Raw genomic sequence first — 23,909 nt, 5'->3', positions numbered from 1 at the left:
ACGGAGTTTCACTCATGTTACCCAGGCTGGAGTGCAATGGCGCGATCTCGGCTCACTGCAACCTCCGCCTCCTGGGTTCAGGCAATTCTCCTGCCTCAGCCTCCTGAGCAGCTGGGATTACAGGCACGCACCACCATGCCCAGCTAATTTTTTGTATTTTTAGTAGAGACGGGGTTTCACTATGTTGACCAGGATGGTCTCGATCTCTTGACCTCGTGATCCATCTGCCTCGGCCTCCCAAAGTGCTGGGATTACAGGCGTGAGCCACCACGCCCGGCCGGAAACAATTTCTATAGTTTCTTTCTCCCTGCTCATAGTAGATTTCCAAATAAAATATGAATATTCAATTATAAAACACATTTAAAAACAATTACTGACTATATGAGTCTAAAAATATGCTATTAATCAAGACACAATTTTTGTTTATTACATCTCAAAAATGACTTGGGCATCTTATTTTAAACTACATTGGCTGAAATTCTTATCATATGCATTTTAAAATAATTCCTGCATCTGTCCTGATGGATAGAGACTTGAAGATAGATTCACACCGCTAGAAGAAAATGCTGTTTGGGACAGTCAGCTTGTGACTCACTGTAATGTGAGACGGGCTATATATGACCACGATTCCACCCCGACAGCTGATGTGACTCTCCCTTAGACCTCCTGTCTGCCCGAGGGTGCTATAAACTATGAACTTGGCAAAACGTATTTGTACTGTAAATGCCGGAGTATAATGTGGATAAAACAACAACACCTTTAAAAGATGTGCCTGTCTGCTGGATTTGTACATAGATGAACTTTTTTTTTTTTTTTTAATGAAGCTGAAAAACCATTTTCATTTGCAATCACTCCATTATTTTTTATTGCAAGGCTAGAGGAGAACTAGCATGTGCTTAACATCCACTTTCAAATTGCTTCACTGGAAGACTTTGAGGTCTAATTACAGTGTCACCTTGGCTGGAGAGAGTTATTTTGTAAACCCCCACACTACCCAGATTCATGAGGTTTAAAATAGGAAGTAACTCTAGCACATGAGCTTAACAAAATGATTCGATTCGGCGACAGTTAAATAGAACAAGCAGTCCTGCTTTGCTCGGCGTGTGGCAGGTTGTACTCTGCTGCTCATAATTCAGCCCCTGGCAGGAGGCTTCAGTCCACGAAAACATAAACAGCAAGAACCCTGAAGCCCAGATAGGAAATCAAACAGGCCGTATGTCACGTTCCAGAAGATTCCTGAGAAGTTGGGTCTGAGGGAAGAATCTAAGAGAATGTCTCAGCTCTCTGCATCTGTCCTCCAAGATGTGTCAGAACACTGGGCAGAGAAAGGGAAGTCCTGGCCCCAGCCCTAGGCTCTCCTCTGCTGTGTGACCTTGGGCAAGTCACTCAAACTTGCTGGAACTCCATTTCTTCATATGCAAAATGAAACCCAGAGCTTCATCCCCTAAATATGTACAGGCCACCTGCTCTGTGCCAGGCTCATGATGAATGAGACAAACATGGTCCCAATGTGAAAGCCCATGGAGCTTAGAGACTATTGGAAGAAATCAACACGAATATTTTAATAATACTATCATGACAATAACTAACGTTTATGGGAACTATGTGCCAGGACTTGTTCTAAAGATCCTCGTCTCTTGTAATCTTGTAACAACAACTGTACGAGACAGACACTGTTATTACTACTAGTCCCATTTTGTACATGGGAAGGCTGAGGCTTCATGAAGCTCACTAGCTCAGTGTCACATGGATAGAGTGGTAGGTAGGATTCCAAGGGCAGGTCTGGCCAACCCCAAAACCTGGTCCTTTACCTGTCCCTTCTGCTGTCCTGACTTTTTTTTTTTTTTTTACAATCACAGACCTGGGGACAGTCTTCAGAATTGGCTTGTTTGCCCAAAGGCCATTTCACCTTCTCGGCATAAATGGGAACCTATCCATGGGTTCCCACTGGGGTATTTACTGAAGGGTTGTTTCTTGTTTGGAAAGCACTGCTCGCTCCTTCCGGAGCCCCTGGAAGGTGGCAAGGGAAGCCAGCAGCAGATGGTGGAAGTGGAATTGCTTCCACCAGCCCCTTCAGCCCCTCTGCTGAGGACTGGATAATGGCATGAACCCCAATCTATTCTTCTTGCTCCGGAGCGAGCCCACTCAGTCAACCAACCAACTGCATATCAACTCCAAAGAATACAGACCAACAGAAAGAAACAGACATGCTGCACTTTCCTCGACCTTTAAACTGATTACAGCCCTGATTGCCTTCCAGTTTGGAAGCCAAATGAAACTGCAGTTGTGCATGGAACAGAGGCCTGTGCTGAGCCAGCCAAACAGTTAACAGCTCAAGCTGCTTCTTTATAAGGGCAGCTTAGACCACCAATTTGATGTGCTCCTACGCTGCACCAGGAACTTTCTATTTATTGACTAATTTAAACCTCACAGCTCCATTCATTCATTCAACAGATATTTATCTGGTGCTCACTTTGTGCCAGGTGCTGTACTAGGAGATAAGCCAGGCAGACATATCACATCAAGAGGTACCATGATGTCAATGTGTCCTACTATTTCATGTAGGTTACACTCTAGTGGGGAAGACAAAGTCCAGTAAATAAATTTAGGTTGGTGCAAAAGTAATTGCATTTAATGTCACTTTTAATGGCAAAAACCACAATTACTTTTGCACCAACCTAATAGCAGCTGTACAGTCAAGCATGAACAGGACTTGTTGCCCAGAGCTGACAGCACAGGCCTAGTGGAGTCCACATTTTAAAGAAAGCACAAAACAACTGGGTATCTCACATATCCTTAGGTTCTCCATCCTGGCTGAGCAATAGGCACAGAGGCTGATGCCTATAATCCCAGCACTTGGGGAGGCTGAGGAGGGAGAATCACTTGAGGTCAGGAGTTCAAGACCAGCCTGACCAACATGGTGAAACCCCATCTCTTCGAAAAATACGAAAATTAGCTGGGCATGGTGGCACACAACTATAATCCCAGCTACTTGGGAGGCTGAAGCATGAGAATCACTTGAACGCGGGAGGTGGAAGTTGCAGTGAGTCAAGATCACACCACTGCGCTCCAGCCTGGACAACAGAGTGAGACTCTTTCAAAAAAAAAAAAAAGAATGAGGAGATTTCTTCTCTAGTCTGAAGATACTGATCACAGTCAGGACATTTAATAGTATTACATACTACTATATAATATAAAGCCCATATTCAAAGTATGCTGATTGTCTCAATAATGTCTTTCATAGAATTTTCCTCCCACCCATGATCCTATCTAGGGCCACAGCCTGTATTTAGCTGCCGTGTCCCTTTGGTCTCCTTTAATGTGTCTCTCTTGACATGGACATTTTTGAAGACTCTAAATCAGTTATTTTGTAACGTTCCTTCAGTTTGGATTTGCCTTGGGTTTCTTCATGATTAGATTCAAGTTAGGCATTTTTGGCAGGCGTAGCGCATAAGTTTAAGTGATATTGTGCATCCTATCAGGAGGGCACTATGTGTCAATGTGTCCCATTATTGGTGATCCTAATTTTGAACACTTGGTGAATGTAAGACTCCCATGTTTTTCTAAGGCAAGGTAACTATTTTGCTCTTTGTGATTAATAACTAATTTATGGAGAGATATTTTGAGACTCTAAACATCATGAGTATTATCAATGAAATCAATGGTTTTAACATCTACTGATAATTCTTACCTGAGTCCATTGTTAACTAATATGGCTAGAAATGGTGACTTGTAAGTTTCATTATGCCTTTTAAATGTATTCTTGACATTCTAGTATAAGGAATTCTTCTTCTTCTTCCTCAAGCATTTTTTTCTACTTTATTTTGTATCCATCCAGACACGTGGATTTTTATTGTAGTCAATGAGTTATAAATGATTGTGTGTGTGTGTGTGTGTGTGTGTGTGTGTGTGTGTGTGTGTGTGTGAAAGAGATAGAGAGATATAGAATTTTGCTCTTGTTGCCCAGGCTGGAGTGCAATGGTGCAAGCTTGGCTCACCACAACCTCCAACTCCTGGGTTCAAGCAATTCTCATGCCTCAGCCTCCTGAGTAACTGGGATTATAGGCACCTGCTACCATACCCAGCTAATTTTTTGTATTTTTAGTAGAGATGGGGTTTCACCATGTTGGCCAAGCTGGGCTTGAACTCCTGACCTCAGATGGATACCCACCTTGGCCTCCCAAATAATGCATTACTTTCACTCTTAGTTTTGATGCTTACATTGTCCCAGATTTGTCCAGTGACACTGTTTGAGCTGGAGCCTGTCCCATGTCCCCATCATTTTTTAATCCTTCTCTAGCTCTAGGTTCATCTTATACTTTCCTTGCCCTAGGCCTGGAATCAGCTGTTTCTGGAATGAACCCTAATTCTGTTTTGAATCAGAAACTAAAATTTGTAGTAATATAAATTAGTACAACCACTATGGAGAACAGTTTGGAGGTTCCTCAAAAAACTAAAAACAGAGCTACTGTATGATCCAGCAATCCCACTGCTGGGTATGTACCCAAAAGAAAGGAAAGCAGTATGTCAAAGAGGTATCTGCACTCCCGTGTTTGTTGCTGAACTGTTCACAATAGCCAACATTTGGAAGCAGCCCAAATGTCCACTAACATATGAATGGATAAAGAAAATGTGATACATATACACAATGGAGTACTATTCAGCCATAAAAAAGAATGAGGTCCTGCCATTTGCACAACATGGATGGAACTAGAGGTCGTTGTGTTAAGTGAAATCAGCCAGGCACAGAAAGACAGACTTCTCATGTTCTCACTTATTTGTGGGTGCTAAAAATTAAAACAATTGAAGTCATGGAGAGAGAGTCAAATGATGGTTATCAGAGGCTGGGAAGGGTACTGATGGTGAGGCTGGAGAAGAAAGGGATATGGTTATGCGTACAAAAAAATAGAAAGAATGAGTAAGAGTTGACACAACAGGGTGACTATAATCAATAATAATTTAATTCTACATTTAAAAATAACTGAAAGAGTATAATTTGATTGTTTGTAACACAAAGAATAAATGCTTGAGGGGATGAAAACCCCATTCTCTATGATATGATTATTACTTATTGTATGCCTGTATCAAGATAGCCTATATACCCCATAAATATATACACCTACTATGTACCCACAAAAATTCAAAATTAAAAAATTCCAGAAAAAAAGATTTAGAACCCAAGATGTGGGCACTAGGCATGCCCATTACGCCTTTGCTTTTCAGTTAATAGCGTTGGTATTTTTAAAAAGCTACCCAGGTGATTCCAATGTGCAGCCAATAGTGAGAACTGGTGGTATATGAAGAAGGGGCTCGGTAGCCATCACCTATCTATAATAGACGACTATGGGAAGGAAAGGGAGAGAAGAAATTGTAGGAACGAGGACCACTGGTCCAATAGAGCGTGTTCCAAACCATGAATAAAGTCACATGTGTGGGCCATGAAATGAATCTATCATGTCATTTCCGGCATTTCCAACAACAGACCAGGCACGGTGGTCTGATACGAAATATCAGAGGGCATTACATATAATGATAGTTTCTTTTTCTTAAAACTTTTAGTTATATATACCAGAGAACATCTACATATTTTTATGAACTAGATGTTGATATAAAACTATTTCTTACCGGGTCACAGTCCCCAGAAGTTGAGAAGTACTAGCCTAGAGGAGAGGGCTGTGCTATTCTCTCCTCTCTTAGACGAAAGTAGGTGCTTCTCCAACCCAAGCCCTAAGGCAAGGGAGGGAAGAGAGGAAAGAACAACCTGAGAAGATTGGGGGTGTCTTCAAGAAAGGAAGGCTGAGGGCAGGCGCGGTGGCTCAAGCCTGTAATCCCAGCACTTTGGGAGGCCGAGGCGGGTGGATCACGAGGTCAAGAGATCAAGACCATCCTGGTCAACATGGTGAAACCCCGTCTCTACTAAAAATAGAAAAAATTAGCTGGGCATGGTGGTGCGTGCCTGTAATCCCAGCTACTCAGGAGGCTGAGGCAGGAGAATTGCCTGAACCCAGGAGGCAGAGGTTGCGGTGAGCCGAGTTCGCGCCATTGCACTCCAGCCTGGGTAACATGAGTGAAACTCCGTCTCAAAAAAAAAAAAAAAAAAAAAAGAAGAAAGGAAGGCTGATGTCTCATTACCTGTTTGGACATCTGCTTAGAGAAAAGATTTACAGATCATACTCCTGTGCCTGTTTGAGCAGGCTGGTGTGAACTAAAGAGACTCAGCAGGGCAAAGAGTCAGGAGGGCAGTGAAGCAGTCCACGTGCCCACCACTGGCTTTCTGTAGGTCAAGTGGACCCCAGGAGGTAACCTGAACTATCTTTCCAATGCCTCATCCAAGAGGGTTGGCCATTGGGTAAGGAGACCCCAAGAGCAAAAGGCTTGGAGGGAACTAGCAAAGGTGGGGTCTGGGGTGGTTGTGGAAAAGGCAGAGTCACAGTCAGATCCCCTCCACCAGGGGTGAGGGGACAGGTTCTGCAACCTGCTGTCCCCTGATGAAAAATTTCTGAAATATACTGAGAGAGCCAACAAGGGGAGGCCTGCCCACAGACCATGGGCAGCCAAGCAGCTTAGCTAGAGAAGCACTGAGAGCCAAGAGATCATCACAACAGAACGTAACAGGATGGGTGGCACCTCATAGCTCCCTCCTGCCCACCCACACCCACTGGAGGAGAAAGAGACCCAGAAGAGGAAGGGGTGGAAGCATGAGAGACCAGACAGTTTTCTGCTCCACATCCAACCCCACTTGATGCACAGCAGAGAGCAGTGGATAAGGACTAACTGGATCTAAGGTTGAGATTTTAAACTAGACTAGACTTTGAGATCAGAACATACTGAAAAGGCATGGGACCACCCAATGTGCCATTGCAGGACTGGAAAGAGAGACTGGAGAAAGCAGGGTTAAAGTCAATTTCCAGAGAGAAAACAAACCTCTTGTTTAATCCTACCATCTTGAGATTTCCCAATAAAATGCTTCCTGATCCTTTTCATGGGGTAGCTAGGGAAGGCCTTTCTGAAGAGGTAATGAGAGAAGAAGCTGAAGAAGCTGAAGCATGAGAATGAGTGGCCACAGAGGAGCTGGGAAGGATGGTTTATCAGAAAAGGAGGCCGGGCGTGGTGGCTCACACCTGTCACCCCAGCACTCTGGGATGCCCAGGTGGGTGGGTCACTTGATGTGAGGAGAGACCAGCCTGCCCAACATGGGGAAACCCCACCTCTACTAAAAACACAAATATTAGCCAGATGTGATTGTGGGCATTTGGAATCCTAGCTATTCGGGGAGCTGAAGCAAGAGAATCACTTGAATCCCGGAGGTGGAGGGTACAGTGAGCCAAGATTGTGCCACTGCTCTCCAGCCTGGGCGACAGAGTGAGACACTGTCTTGGAAAAAAAAAAAAAAAAGAGAAAGGGAATACAAAGTACAGAGTCCCAAGGTGAAGAAGGCATTGGCACATTGGAGAATGGAGGGGCTGCAGCCCACTGAGAGAGGATGAAGACAGGGTAGGATGCGGAGGTTACAGGACCCGAGGCATGATGACCTGTGGCCTGCTGAGGGGTGCAGAAACTAATTTCTGTAGTTTCTCATAATCGCAAAGTACTATGTGCTTATCTAAAAGATTCCAACGTGTGCCTCCACCCCTCTAGTCCAAATTCTCAAAGGTAACTACCAATAATTTTCTTCCAGACTGTTTAGTATCTCTGTGTTTCCATGCATATATGTAAAATTTATTTTTTATTTTTTTACTTTTTGAGACGGAGTCTGGCTCTGTTGCCCAGGCTAGAGTGCAGTAGCACAATCTCAGCTCACTGCAACCTCTGCCTTCTGGGTTCAAGTGATCCTCCTGCTTCGGCCTCCCAAATAGCTGGGATTACAGGTGCCCACCACCACTCCTGGCTAATTTTTGTATTTTTAGTAGACGGGGTTTCACCATGTAGGCCAGGCTGGTCTCGACCTGCTGACTTCAGGTGATCTGCCTGCCTCAACCTCCCAAAGTCCTAGGATTACAGGCCATGCATATATTTTTATATGAATAAAAACTTATAGTTCTGCAATTTATTTTTCTTCACTTGAAAACATATCAGCTAGGTGTGGTGGCTCATGCCTGTAAATGCCAGCACTTTGGGAGGCCTAGCTGGGCAGATCACTTGAGGTCAGGAGTTCGAGTGGAGCCTGGCCAACATAGTGAAACCCTATCTCTACTAAAAATACAAAAATTAGCCGGGCATGGTGGCGCGTGCCTGTAATCCCAGCTATTCAGGAGACTGAGGCAGGAGAATCACTTGAACCCAGAAGGAGGAGGTTGCAGTGAATCAAGATTGTGCTACTGCACTCCAGCCTGGGTGACAGAATGAGACTCTGTCTCAGAAAAAAAAAAAAGAGATTGGCTCATGAAATTATGAAGACTAAGAAGTCCCATGATCTGCCATTTGCAAGCTAGAGACCCAAGAAGTCCACAGAACAAATAACGTAGCTTCTAGTCTGAGTCTGAAGGCCTGCAAGCCAGGAGAACCAAGGGCAGGAAAAGATCAAGGCCCCAGCTCACATGGCCAGGCAGAGGTAATGCAACATTCCTCTACCTTTTTGTTCTATTCAGGCCTTCAACAAATTGGAAGAAGCGCATTGGGCAGGTCCATCTGCTTTATTCAGTCCATCAATTCAAATGCTAATACCTCCGGAAACCTTGACAGACAGATTTAGAAATAATGCTTAATCCGGGCATCTCGCGGCCCAGTCAAGTTGACACATAAAATGAGCCATCGCAAAGGGGAGAAGACAAAAGTTCAGACACACGATCAACAACTTAGAAGAATAACTATCCATCATACTGATAGACACTGTGTTTCCAAAATAATGGGTTATTCTTGATGTCTTGTAGCTTCAAAAATAAAAACCTGCAGACACAGTGAGACACTGAATTTGCCCCTGTGGGAGAGAAATGATCCTGTAAATTATATCACATCACCTGTCATTCCAGAGCAGAATCTTAATAGGCAGCCACTGCCCCCATGCATAAGTTGAGTTCCATGCAGTCAAGGACCTTACAAAAGCTCAGAGGGCCTCCTTCTTGAGCCTGGAATAAGAATCAGGATTTTTTTTTTTTTTTTTTAAATAAACTAAGGACTGTGAATCCAGCAACTTACCTTTTTGTTCTTGCTTGGCCCAGAAAATTTTGACTCGCTGGTGAATGTACTTGTCCTCACGAAGTTTCTTCTGCCACTTACGCAGTTCTTGAATCTCAGGATCACAGCGAACCTGGAAAATCACAGTAAAACCTTAGTCCCTTTTTGACATACTTCTGTACACTAGCTTATTAACCCTGCATGGAAAATCCTTTACAAACCAATTGGATGTACTTTTGATTCTCAATGAATCATTGTTCTAAATGAATTATTGACACTCCTAGAGCTCTTGTCATATTTGAGCATAAATGAGGTTGTGGGAAGATTTGCTATAGCAACAGTAGGTTAGAATGAATAGGTCTGTGCTGTCCAATAGAAAAATAATGCAGCAGCCAGGCACAGTGACTCATGCCTGTAATCCCAGGCTGAGGCGGGTGGATCACAAGGTCAGGAGTTCGAGACCAGGCTAGCCAATATGGTGAGACCCCATCTCTACTAAAAATGTAAAAATTAGCTGGATGCAGTGGTGTGTGCCTGTAGTCTCAGCTACTCAGGAAGCTAAGGCAAGAGAATCACTTGAACCCAGGAGGCGGAGGTTGCAGTGAGCTGAGATGGCACCCTAGTGATTTGTTTTAAATTTGGTCAAATACACATAACATAAACTGTACCATATTAATCCTTTTAAAGTATACTCTTCAGTAGCATTAAGTACACTTACAAGCTTGTGTGAAAATCACTGTTCTCTCATTGCAACGTTTTCATCAGGCCAAAAGTAAATCCCACACTCTTTAAGCAACCAATTCCCATTCTCCCCTCTCCCTGCCCCAGCCAACCACAGACCTGCTGTAGTCTCCATAGCCTTTCTGGATTTGCCTATTCTGGATATTTCATACAAATGGAATCATACAATCATGTGTCCTTTTGTGTCTGGATTCTTCCAGTCAGCATATCATGTTTTAAGGTTTATCCACATTGCAGCATGTATCAGTACTTCATTCCTGAATAATATCTATTGTATACGTATACCACATTTAATTTTATCCATTCATCACTTAATGGAACATTGGTTTTGCCTTTTTTTTTTTTCTGAGACAGGGTCTCATTTTGTCACCCAGATTCCAATGCTGTGGTGCATGATCTTGGCTCACTGCAACCTCCACCTCCCAGGGTCAAGCAATCCTCCCACCTCAGCGGGGACTATAGGTGTCCCACCATGCCCAGCTAATTTTTTAACTTTTTGTTTTTGTAGAGATAAGGTCTTACTGTATTACCTAAGCTGGTCTCAAACTTCTGGGCTCAAGCAATCCTCCTGACTCAGCCTCCCAAAGTACCGGGATTACAGATGTGGGCCACTGAGCCTGGCACCTAACGGAACATTTGAGCTGTTTCTACCTTTTGGCTATTGGGAACAGGGCTGCTATGAACATTTGTGAATGAGTTTTTGTTTATTTTTTATTTATTTATTTTTTGAGATGGAGTCTTGCTCTGTCACCCAGGCTGGAGTGCAGTGGCACGATCTCGGCTCACTGCAACCTCCGCTTTTAAGTGATTCTCACACCTCAGCTTCCTGAGTAGCTGAGATTACAAGCACGTGCCACCATGCCAGGCTAGTTTTTTAATTTTTAGTAGAGACGGGGTTTTGCCATGTTGGCCAGGCTGGTCTTGAACTTCTGACCTCAGGTGACCCACCCACCGTAATCTCCCAAAGTGCTGGGGTTACAGGTGAGTTTTTGCTTAAACACCCATTTTCAATTTGAAAGGGGCTTGTAGACCTAGAAGTAGAATTGCTGGGTCACATGGATAATTTTACATTCAATTTATTGAGAAAACAAACTGTTTTCACCATGGCTGAATCATCTTATCATCTCACCGGCAATGAATGAGAGGGTTCTAACTGAACCACATTCTTCCAACACTTGTTTTATTCAATTTTTAAAATTTAAAATTTAAATTTCATTCAATTTTTTTCTGAAATAAGGTCTTGCTTTTTTGCCCAGGCTGGTCTCTCAAACTCCCCGGCTCAAGTGATCCTCCCACCTCATCCTTCTGAGTAGCTGGGACTGCAGGTGTGTACCACTGCGCCTGGCTCTGCTTTTTACTATAGCCATCCCAGTAGATACGAAGTGGCATCTCATTGTGTTTTAATCTGCACTTTCTCTAATGTGTAATAACATCGAGCATCTTTTCACGTGCTTGTCGGCCGTTTGTATGTCTTCTTGGAAAAATGTCTATTCAAGGCTTTTGCCCGTTTGTTTCCTTTTTTCTCCCCCCGCTTCCCTTTGCCCTTTTAAAAAGTGGGTTGCTTGTCATTTTGTTGTTGAGTTGTAAGAGTTTATTATATGTTCTGGACACTATACCCTTCTCAAATATATTATTTGCAGGTATTTTTCTCCCATTCTGTAAGTTGTCTTTTCACTCTCTTGATAGTGTCCTTTGATGCAAAAGGTGATACATTTTGATCAAATCAAATTTATCTTTTTTTTTTTTAAGTAGAGACAGAGTTTCCCTTTGGTGCCCAGGCTGGAGTACAATGATGCAATTTTGGCTCACTGCATTGCACCCTGCCTCCCAGGTTCAAGCGATTCTCGTGCCTTAGCCTCCTGAGTAGCTGGGATTACAGGCGTGCACCACCACCACCACCACAGCTAATTTTCTTGTTTTTAGTAGAGATGGAGTTTTGCCATGTTGGCAAGGCTGGTCTAGATCTCCTGACCTCAAGTGATCTACTCACCTCGACTTCCCAAAGTGCTGGGATCACTACAGACATGAGCCACTGCATCTGGTCTGAATTTATGTATTTTTTCTTCTGTTATTTGTGCCTTTGGTGTCATAGCTAAGAAACTACTGCCAAACCTAAGATCATAAACACTTATCCTTGTGTTTTCTTCTAAGAGTTGGATCATATAGCTCTTCGATCCATTTCGAGTTAATTTTTATATATATGGCGTGGGGTAAGGATCCAATTTCATCTTTGGCATGTGGATATCAAGTTGTCCCACAGCCATTTGTTGAAGAGACTATTCTTTCTCCCACTGAATGGTCTTGGCCCCCCTACCAAAAATCAATTGACCACAGAGGTATGCATTTATTTCTAGCCTCTTAATTCTCTTCCTACAATGTATGTTTTCTTCAAGTTAAAATGTATGGACTTTCAAAATAAGGTATAGGCGTGGTAAATAAAACTAATTTCTTACAGTCTTATGTTCATAAGTATCAGGCATCTTAAACATTCCTGTCCCGGGTAGGATGGGTTATCATATCTTACTAGCTGTGATCTCAGCAAACCCAAACCCTCCTAGAGCCGAAGGGTCGGGGAGGGGGCAAATAAGGGATTATCCACAACTTTCCCACAAGCTCATGTTTATTGGGATCTAAGCACACAAGAATCCCCATATTTCTGGACTCGACAACCGATAGCCTTAATGAGAATAAACCCAACAGATCTTCTGAATTATTAAAGGAAGGTCTGGTTATAATCAGCAACTTGACTATGTTTTATCATAGTCAAATTCTTTCTTTGCTATTGCTTTACTCTTCACGTTTGGAAGGATATACAAGGCGCGTTCGTCATTGGGGGGCTGTCACTTTTTACTCCATGTTTTTCTGGACTGGATTGTTTGGGATGTTTACAATGAGCATAGATTGTTTTACGAATACAAGAAGTGTTTAAATTTTTAAGTTAATAGGCTTCTGAGAGGCAGGGAAAAGTCCTTTGACTTATAAATAATTGATGAATTTTCCTACAATCGTTTGACTCTTCGTTGTCTAAATACTCAACAAAAAAGTAGAAACACCCATTTCTCCATCATTCTGGAAGCCTGCAGTTATTTGTAGGGTTCTGCTCACCAGTTTAGCATGATTTTGCGCTGTCCGGCCAGAGACCCTTTCATCTTTTCCTTAATTTCTTTCGTTTTGAAGTGAGGACTGCTATTTACCAAGAGAGAATACGGTAGCCTTGTTAGTTCATTACCGGGGAAGCCTGGATCTCTAGAGAAGGCTTTTGTGAGCCCTGGGGAAAGCACGCACCCATTGAACTGGGCTAATCCCAGTCATTATCATCATGAGTAGGGAATCAATTTCAATGGCAGTGGTTGTGCCAATCAGCAAATACCATGGAGTGCAGTGTAATGTTTAACACATAAACAATTTCAATGCTAAACAAACGCTCCCTTACTAAGAGCTTTCCACTTTTATTTTAAAAAATTACTCTGTGGAGTCCATTTGCTCCTCTAACATGGGAGCATAAATAGAGTATACATTATTTATGTCAGTTTTTTTTTTAATGCCCATGACACCATCAGATTCTCCTAATTATAGATTACTCAACTTTCTGTTTATAAGGAAGCTTTGAGATTTCTTCTTAGATCTTTGGCAAAACAAAACAAAAGCTAGTTTTTCATTCTGGTGATTATTATTAGTGTTCCTTATTGTCTTGAGGAGCTAATATTTGTTTTTGGTTTTTGAGACAGGGTCTCTCTCTGTTGCCCAGGCTGGAAGCCAAGACAGTGGATCATTTTGGTTTTAAAAGCCAACCCTGAATCCAACGGCTCAGGGCTGAATCTTAGTTCCACAAATTACAAGCTAAGGAGCCTTAGGCAGTTTTCTTAAACGCCACAAACCTCAATTTTCTCATCTGTAAAATGGGGATAATAAAAATAGTTTCTTCATTGGGTTGGTGTGAAAATAAGCTGAGATAATACATGCAAAGTGCTAAACCAGTGTGTGACACATAGCAAGCTCTCACTCTGTTAGCAGTTTCTTAAATTAGTTAAGTATTGAGAATAATTGGATTCAGCTCTGAGGTTGAATCTTACAATTGCTATTAATGCATGGAGCCAAGTGGCTGAGGCACCAGTGATTCAGAAAACCGAAAGTAAGCCTCTTCCCTAGGATTTACAAAGTTTTGAATATATAAATGATTTCATAATTTTAGGCATTAGCCAGCCAGCAGAAAGAAGTGTTGGCCAGGCATGGTGGCCCATGCCTGTAATCTCAGAACTTTGGGAGGCTGAGGCAGGTGGATCACCTGAGGTCAGGAGTTTGAGACCAGCCCAGCCAACATGGCGAAACCCCATCTATATTAAAAATACAAAATTAGCCAGGTGTGGTCGCACGTGCCTGTAATCCCAGCTACTTGGGAGGCTAAGGTGGGAGAATCACTTGAACCCGGGAGGTAGAGGTTGCGGTGAGCCAAGATTGTGCCACTGTACTCCAGCCTGGGTGACAGAGTGAGACTCTGTCTCAAGAAAATAAAAAGAAGAGTTGTGGTGAGGTGGTGTTGCAAGCAGAGAAGAGGAAGGAGGGAGACTGTTGCCTGGGACTCTGAAATTACCCATTGTGAATCTAGATTTCTAAATTCCTCAGTTGTTTTCCCTGATTCTTGGCAAAACAGACAAAAACCTAGCAACGGCCTGGATGACTGAGGATGATTCCCGGGGGTTTTTCTCCTTGCTCTGGAGAAAGGCAGTTCATATATTACAGTTGCCGGAAAGAAGCTGGGGCTATAACATGATGGTCAGACCTCTTCAGTCATGCTCACAAGAGTGAGCCACCGACTTGGTGCGAGATGCCTCATAGAAGGTTCTTATTATGTCTTGCTAATGGCGTGACATACTAATGATTATATTGAAGGATTTTATACTCAAGAAAAGCAGTTTTCAACATAAAGGAAATTTGTTTGCAAAATCATTTTCAATGACCTTATATTAATAAAATATTCAGAGTTCATAACTCATAAATTCAACTTTTTTTTTTCTTTTTTTGAGACCAAGTCTCACTCTTATTGCTCTGGCTGGAGTGCAGTGGTGCGATCTTGGCTCACTGCAACATCCACCTCCAAGTTCAAGCGATTCCCCTGCCTCAGCCTCCCGAGTAGCTTGGATTACAGGTGCCCACCACCACGCCCGGCTAATTTTTTGTATTTTAGTAGAGATGGGGTTTCACCATGTTGGCTAGGATGGTCTCGATCTCCTGACCTCATGATCCGCCCGCCTCAGCCTCCCAAAGTGCTGGGATTACAGATGTGAACCACCGCGCACGGCCTCAACTTTCTCTTTATAAGGAAGCTTTGTGATTTCTTCTTAGATCTTTGGCAAATAAAACAAAACAAAAGCTAGTTTTTCATTCTGGTGATTGTTAGGGTTCCTTATTGTCTTGAGGATCTAATATTTGTTTTTGGTTTTTGAGACACGGTCTCACTCTGTTGCCCAGGCTGGAATGCAGTGGCACAATCGCAGCTCACTGCAGCCTGGAACTCCTGGGCTCAAGGGATCCTCCCACATCCCAAGTAGCTGGGCCTACAGGCACAAACCGCCATGCCTAGTTTTGTTGCTGTTGCTTTTAATCGTAGAGATGAGGTCTCACTATGCTGCCTATGCTGGTCTTGAACTCCTGGGCTCAATCAATCATCTCACCTCCACTTCCCAAAATGCTGGGATTATCAGCATAAGCCACTTTACTTGGCTTTTAAAGATCTAATTTGTAAAAGCTGTAGCTATCACCTGTTTCCTGGTATTGTGGAAGTTACAGATACTCTACTGTGGTATGACAGTAGTCCTCTCAGAGTTACTTGGGGCTTTCAGGGAGGTTTATTTTTTTGTTTTTTGTTATTTTATTTATTTTTTTCTTTGTTTTTCTTTTTATTTTATTAATTTATTTCTTTTTTGTAGTTTCCTTTTATTTCTTTTTTTTCTTTTCAGGGAGGTTTAGAAGTGCGTGCTAGAGCAGCATTTTTCAGCCTGATGTGTTGTATTCATGATTGGTAGATTCATTTGGGTGGCTGGTGAATGACATTAAAGTATACAATCAAATGGAAAATATAGAAAATGGCAATTGTTCCTTTATCATTAAGGACCTTCTTTAGGCCAGGCATAGTGGCTCATGCCTAGGACCCCAGCACTTTGGAGGCCAAGGTAGCTGGATCACTTGAGCCCAGGAGCTCGAGACCAGCCTGGGCATTTTAGAGAGACTTCGGCTCTACAAAAAAATTAAATTTTAGCCAAGTGTGGTATTGCATGCCTGTAGTTCCAGCTACTCGGGAGGCTGAGGTGGGAAGATTCCCTGAGCCCAGAAGGTTGAGGGTGCAGTCAGTGTGATCACACCACAGCACTCGGGCCTGGGAAGCAGAGTAAGACCCTGTCTCAAAAAAAAGTAAAAGGTGGGGGGGACACTCTTTATTCCTGATATTTTCTGCCTTAAATTCTATTTATCTGATCTTAATATTGCTATATCACTTTTCTTTTGGTTATCAATCAAATTGGTATGTTGATTGATATGTTGTCAATCTTTCCCCATCTCATTATTTTCAACCATCTGTGTCATTTTGTGTGCCTATACATCCAGCATAGAGGCAGAATTCTTTTTCAATTCAATCTGAAAGTCAGAGAAGACTATTCTGTTTACACTTACTGAGATTAGTGATATGTTTGTATTTATGTCTCTCTTTGGTTTATCCTGCTTTTGTCTTTTTCTATCCTGCTTTCTGTTGCTTTGAATTTTCTGTATTCTACTTGTTTCCTTCTACTGGTTTGTTAGTTCACACTCTGTTTTTTGAGACAGTTTCTCGTCACTCAGGCTGGAGTGCAATGGCGCGATCTCAGGTCACTGCAACCTACACCTCTCGGGTTCAAGCGATTCTCCTATCTCAGCCTCCAGAGTAGCTGGGATTATAGGCACCCAACACCAAGCCCAGCTAACTTTTTTATATTTTCAGTAGAGATTGGGTTTCACCATGTTGGCCAGGCTGATCTCGAACTCCTGACCTGAGGCGATCCACCCGCCTTGGCCTCCCAAAGTGCTGGGATTACAGATGTGAGCCACCGCTCCCTGCCCTATTTGTTTTCTTTAATATATTGTTATAATGTAATAAATGACTTTTTTTTAAAAAAAAGGTGTCCAGCCTCCTCCCAAATAATACAAGGACTTTAAAATGCTTAACTCTAATCTTCCAGTTCTCCATTTTTATATTATCGTTACCTAGTATTTTCGTTTCCCCTATTTCCCATTGGTTACCAATTATTTAGATCTATCAGCTTCTTCATTCACCATTATTTCTTGCATCCCATTCCCTCTTTGTGGGTTCAGTTTCTTTCTAGCTGAAGTATATCATTTAGTAGTTCTTTCAGTGAGAGATGTGTTTTTAAATGTCTTTGTTTGTAGTCCTTGCTCTTAAATGATAATTTATGGGCACATAATTCTAGGTTGAATATGATTTTGTCTAGACTAGAAGATATTATGCTTCCCTGTCTCTGGCATATACTGCTGCTGATGGGAGGTCTATAATCAGTCTCACTGGTTTCCTTTGTAGGTAATATTTCCTTTAAGATAGCTTGCAGGCTTCTTCTTTGCATAGTTTCATCATGAAGCATTTTGGTATTGTTTTGTCCTTTTTTATCTAGTTCAGGATTCATGTTTCTTCAGCTTTGGAATATTGTCACTCGATGTCTCTATGAATATTGCTTCTCCACCATTCATTCTATTGTTTCCCTCTGGAAATCCTAGCACTCTTAGGTTGGACCTTCTTATTCTGTCCTCGTCTCTTAACTGCTTTTCCACATTTCCTATCCCTGTCTGTCTACTGCATTCTGTCTCCCAGATCTGTCTTCCACTTGACAAATTACTTCTCCAGCTGTGTCTATCTGCTATTTAACTCATACCTAAAATATGGTCCATGGATCAGAAATATCAGTATCACCTGAGAGCTTATTAGAAATTCAAATTCAGGGGCTCTACCCAAGATGTATTTAACAGAGTGGGGCCCAGGAATCTGTGTTTTACCAAACTCTGCAGGTGATTTTGAGGCTCACTGAAGTTTGAGACATACTGCTTTAGTACATTGATTCAACTGCTTTCATTTCTAGAGGTTGAACTTAGTTTCTTCAAATTGGAATTTCCCCCTTTTTTGCAATGAATTGCCTTTTTCTTTCAGCCAGATTTATGTATTTTTTCTAGCAACTCTCTGTAACCTTATACTTATTTATAGTCTCAAATTGCCACTCTTGGGGGTTTGGATTTTCCATTTGATTGTATCTACTGACTCCCCTCCTTTCTTGTTGGTTTATTTTTTATTATGAGCTTATAACTATCAGTTCCAATTCCACGTTTGCCCAGGTCTGGAATTGTGTCTTTTATCCAGGGGTCAGTAAGCTGTTTTTTCGTAAAAGATCAGATAGTAAATATTTTCGGCTTTGTGGGCCATATTGTCTCTGTCATATTAAGGCCAACCCTGCCATTATAGGACAGAAGCAGCCATAGAAAATATGTTTTAAAAATAGGCATATTATATTCCAACAAAACTTTATAAAACAGGCACAGGCTAGATTTTCTCCGTGGGCTATAGTTTACCAACACCTGCTCTTATTGAGTGGGCATTAGAACCTATAGCCCCCAGCTTCCCTTATCGCCTCTTCTATCTCTCTATATGTATTACATAAATATTAATTTAAAGCTGTTTCCATGGCCAGGTATAGTGGCTCATGCCTGTAATCCCAGCACTTTGGGCGGCCCAGGTGGGCGGATCACTTGACGTCAGGAATTCTAGACCAGCCTGGCCAACATGGTGAAACTCCATCTTGACTAAAAATTCGAAAATTAGGCACCTGTAATCTCAGCTACTCAGGAGTCTAAGGCAGGAGAATTGCTTGAAGCTGGCAGGTGGAGGTTGAAGTGAGCCGAGATTGCACCACTGCACTCCAGCCTGGGCAAAAAAATTAAGGCTGTTTCCTGAATTTACCTGATGACACTGAGATCACTGAAGGTACTCGTTCAAAACAGAATCCCAGGTCCTTTCCCTGTAGGTGCTGATTGAGTATGTGTGAGGTAGCACCAAGGCTTCGGCATGTTCAGGAAGAACCTTAGGTGATTCTAATGATCTGAAAAGTTTGGGGAACCCTGCTGCAATAAAGAGAATGTTAAGAATGAACTTAATGTTACAAGACTTACTACCCTAACATCTGTACGACTTTCAGTTCTTGGTCACATGAATGCCACGTTGATTATTCCAAATCCATAAAATCTGAGTCAAAAGGGACTGCTCAGGTTATTAACATGCAGTCAGCAAGGCACGATCTCTGTGACTCATGAAGAGCAGCTGCTTTTTGGTGGGTTGTCTTTGCAGTGCCGGATCTAAAGAGGCCTCCCAGGAAGCCACACCTATGTTTTGTTAAAGTCCCTTTAATAATAAGACTGTATCACAGTACATATTTGGAAAAGACAGAATTTCCCCCCACAGCTCAGGGATAATAGTTCAGGTAAAGTTCATCCAACTGTTCTTCATACTTGTTTACCCAAATAATCAGGGAATGAATGCGTTGCAAAAGCATTTAAGGTATTTGATGAACTTTCCAATGATTTAGAGGGTTAAATTAGAGCAAAGTTTGCTATGCCAGAGACCACATCATCGTACAATGCGTTGTTGTTGTTTTCAGACAGGGTTTTGCTCTGTCACCCAGGCTTCAGTGCAGTGGGGTGATCTGGGCTCACTGTAGCCTCAACCTCCCAGGCTCAAGCAATCCTCCAGAGTAGCTGGGAACACAGGCATGAACCACTACACCCGGCTGATTTTTGTAATTTTTGTAGAGACCAGGTTACGTCATGTTCCCCAGGCTGGTTGGTCTCAAACTCCTGAACTCAAGCCAAGCCGCCAGCTTTGGCCTCCCAGAGTGCTGGGATTACAAACATAAGCCACTGCACCCAGCTGATACAATGCCTTCAATGCCTTGATCTCTTCTTTCCTGCCAATACTCAGACCTGACATTTATGTAGTACTTTCACCACATAACAGTGCCAGCACTGTTTTAAGAGTTTTATACATATTAATTTTAATCCTCAGAACAACCGTGCAAATTACAAACTATTGCCATTCTCTCCTCTCTCTCTTTCTTTCGCTGGAGTCTTGCTCTGTCGCCCAGGCTAGAGTGCAGTGGCACAATCTCAGCTCACCACAACCTCCGCCTTCTGGGTTCAAACTTCTCCTGCCTCAGCCTCCCAAGTAGCTGGGATTACAGGGACCCACCACTGTGCTCAGCTTTTTGTATTTTTAGTAGAGACGGGGTTTCACCATTCATCAGGATGGTCTCGATCTCTTGACCTCGTGATCCACCCTCCTCGGCCTCCCAAAGTGCTGGGATTACAGGCTTGAGCCACCGCGCCCGGCCCAGCAGTTCTTAACTCTGGCTGCCCATTGGAATCTTTGGGGAGCTTTGAAAAAAAAAAAAAAACCCACTGATTTAACTGATGGCTTCAGGATTGTTATAGCTGCCCAGGTGCTTCTAATGTACAGTCAAGGTTGAGTGCCACTTCCCTTGAATGTGGACACTTACTTCCTCTGCCAGCTCTCAAAGTGTGATCCCTAGACTGGCAGCATCAGCATCACCTGAGAACTTCTTTGAAACACAAGTTCTCATGCCCCACCCCACTCCTACTGACTCCGATTTTCTGGGGGTGGGGCTCAGAAGCTGTGAGTTAACAGGCCCTCTGGATAATTATGATGCGGGCTAAGGTTTGAGAACCGCTGCACTATGCCCCAGTGAATCACATCTTCCTGGGTCCCTACCCACTTGAAAGCTTTGTCATGCTCCTCACTGAGTGAGGGAGTCTGTCACCTCTCTCTTGAATCTAGGTGAGGCTCATGACTGGCTTTGACAGACAGAAGGTAACTGAAGTGCTCTGTTGTACAACCCCCAGAAGGCTTGAAGTTTTTGTTTTTGTCCCTTGAGTTGTATCTGCTACAATTTAAGGAAGCTGGTGTGGTTTACTGAAGGATGAGAAGACACATGGAGGAGAACTGTGATGCCAGCCAGCAGCCAGCACCACCTGCAGCCAGCTTGGACATTCCAGCCCAGCCCTGTCACCAGCGGAACGTAGCTACATGATGGAGTCTAGGTGAGAGCAGCAGAGAAACCAACCAGCTAACCCACGTCATGAAAACTAATCAACTGCTGTGGTTTTAAGTCACTAAATATTAAGGTGGTTTGTTATTCAGCAGAAGGGACTAGATTGCAGCTCTGCAATTTACCCTTACACTTTGCCCTGGGGGAAACTGGTGAGCCCTTAAAAAAAAAAACAACGTGGCTAGGTGTGGTGGCTGATGCCTGTAATCCCAGCACTGTGGGAGGCCAAGGCAGTGGATCACCTGAGGTCAGGAGTTGGAGACCAGCCTGATCAACATGGTGAAACCCCGTCTCTACTAAATGCAAAAAATTAGCCGGGCATGGTGGTACATGCCTGTAATCCAGGCTACCTGGGAGGCTGGGACAGGAGAATCATGTTTTGGTTTTTTTTTTGAGACAGAGTCTCGATCTGTCGCCAGGTGCCAGGCTGGGGTGCAGTGGCACAATCTCGGCTCACTGCAATCTCCGCCTTCCAGGTTCAAGCAATTCTGCCTCAGCCTCCCGAGTAGCTGGGACTACAGGCGCACACCACCACACCCAGCTAATTTTAGGGTTTTTTTTGTTTTTTTAGTAGAGATGGGGTTTCGCCATGTTGGCCTGGATGGTCTCGATCTCTTGACCTCGTGATCCGCCCGCCTCAGCCTCCCAAAGTGCTGGGATTACAGGTGTGCACCATGGTGCCCGGCCAGGAGAATCACTTAAACCCAGAAGGGGGAGATTGCAGTGAGCCAAGATTACGCCATTGCACTCCAGCCTGGATGACAAGAGTGAAAACTCTGTCTCAAAAAAAAAAAAAAAGAAAGAAAGAGAGAAAGAAAAGAAAACAATCCTAGGCTAGGAAAGTTGGAGATGTGGCTGATGTTAATGCCAGGCAGGGTACTGGGAGCCTCGCCTGCAGGGCTGGCTTCATGGGCATTGCCCAGCGCAGCTACACAGGATTCACGCTTACAAGGGCCTCATGCTTACATTATGCTCTGCTGACACCATCTAGTAATTCTTAATAACTTCAAACAAGGAGCCCTGCATTTTCATTTTTTGCTGGGCCCTGAAAATTAATATATAACGAGTCCTGCTAATATGCAGGTTTCTTATTTACTCCACACAACCGCCACAGGAACTAGAATTCCTTATTATTATCAGCCTCGCTTTACAGATAAGGAAAACGAGGCTCCGAGAAGTGAAAAACGAATGCAAGGTCACACGGCAAGAGAGGCAGGGTGGCATTCAGGCTTCTCAAATCCCTGAGCCCTAGAGCCGGTTCACTGCGGCGAACCCTACGTGAACCATCGAGTGAAACCTGCAGTGTGGCTTATCAGTTTTCATCACATACTTGGGGTACACTGTGACTGAGCAAATAAAAAGGGGGTTTTGCTGATAGCCTGGCAAGTTGGCAAGGCATTTCCTGGGCACTTAAGGCAAATGCACTTGCCGCTGTAATCCAGAGTATATTTAAACAAGTACAGGAGCAGCAGGCAGGGGGAAGGGGAGGGCCTGACCAGGGAAGTCAGGCCCAAAGCAGCCCAAATTCACTATTGATAGTGCTGTGGCCTATTTTGGCCGGCTGGGTGCCCCTGAAAATTGCCCTGAGAACTGGGCCTGGAAACGGAGCATGGAAACCAGGCGCCTTCACTCTGGGGTATGGCTGGAATCATGCTGAGCACAGACAAAAGTTTTTTTGATGAGCTCAAGGATGTTTTTTCTAAAAAAACAAAACAGGATTTTCTTTAACAGGGAATTAAAAAAAAAAATACACATTGAAGGAACATCACCAGGAAATGATCAGGAATATATTCTTAGGGAGCAAAGGCATGGATCAGACTCAGCCAATAAAGAGCTAATACGTATGAACCCTTAACCATGTGCCAAGCACTCTGCTACCTGCACAATTTCATTTATGCCCTCACGTATGACCCTATGACAGCAGCACTATTTTTATCCCCATTTTATAAGAAAGGAAACTGAGGCTTAGGAAAATTAAGTAATTTACTGAAGGTCACATTGTTGGCAAGCCAGGATTAAAACCCAGACCATGGCACCCTACTGGGCTGTCACCTATAACACTACTTCTCAAACAAAGACTCTCATGGGAACCATATAAAGATGCAGATTTTGACTGAGGTGGTCTGTGTGGGGCCTGAGATTCTGCATTTCCAACCAGACGCCAGTTCGTGATGGTAATAGCACTGGTTCTTGGACCATAATTTGAGTAGCAAGGATGTAGATATTACAAGTTCTCCTGCTTTTACTTTTATCCTCTTACAACCTGCTCTCTCTGCAGCAGCCTGAGTTATTGTATTGGTCTCCATTGCTGCATAACAAACATCCCCCAGGCATGGCAGCTTTAAGAAACAACACAATTTCTGAGGATTAGGAACACAGGAGCAGCCTAGCTGGGGGGTTCTGGCTTAGGGTTAAGGCCCAGGATGTCAGCTGGGCCTGCAATCATGTGAAGGCTCAACTGGGCTAGAGGATCTACTTCCACAGTGGCTCCCTCCCATGGCTGTTGGCTGGAGGCCTCAGTTTCTTGTCATATAGGTGTCTCCATAGGGATGCTCAAGACCAGCTGGCATCCTCCAGAGGGAATGATCTCAGAAAGAGAGAACAAGTGAGCGCAAGACAGCATTATTTCTGTTATATTCTACTGGCCACGCATATTAATCCTGATACAATGTGGGAAGAGACTCCCCAGGAATGGGAATCCTGGGGGGTGGAGTATTGGGGAGTCACTGTGGATGCTGATTACTACAGTTTTCTAATGAAAACTCAGATGATGTCATTCTTCTGCCCATCACTTCTTATCAGAGTCAAAATAAAATCCAAAGTTCCAGCACCCAAATGAAAGCTCACCTTTGATTCTACAAGATCTGCCCCTGACTGCTACCTCGTCCTCTCTCCCACTCACCTCCA

The 23,909-nt window shown here is 43.3% G+C and overlaps 1 protein-coding gene across 3 annotated transcripts in view; it reads right to left on the bottom strand.

Annotated features, from left to right (window-relative positions):
* Positions 1-23,909, bottom strand: part of IQCK (IQ motif containing K) — a 144,605-nt gene that overhangs the window by 31,617 nt on the left and 89,079 nt on the right. Inside the window, exons 8-9 of one of the 3 annotated variants that reach the window (XM_037740546.1) lie at positions 9,136-9,247; positions 8,699-8,917 (exon numbers count right to left, since the gene is read on the bottom strand). In XM_037740546.1, the coding sequence (XP_037596474.1) occupies positions 8,808-8,917; positions 9,136-9,247 (222 nt within the window). In that variant the 3' untranslated portion in view covers positions 8,699-8,807. Of the gene's footprint in view, positions 1-8,698; positions 8,918-9,135; positions 9,248-12,536; positions 13,042-23,909 lie in introns of those variants that run through there. The other 2 variants (XM_017534303.2, XM_037740547.1) reach the window with 2 other exon arrangements.

Source organism: Cebus imitator, unplaced genomic scaffold, assembly GCF_001604975.1.
Source record: "Cebus imitator isolate Cc_AM_T3 unplaced genomic scaffold, Cebus_imitator-1.0 Scaffold85, whole genome shotgun sequence".
NCBI lineage: Eukaryota > Metazoa > Chordata > Mammalia > Primates > Cebidae > Cebus > Cebus imitator.
Note: the sequence above shows the minus strand (reverse complement) of the source record. Positions and strands in the feature narration are given on the sequence as shown.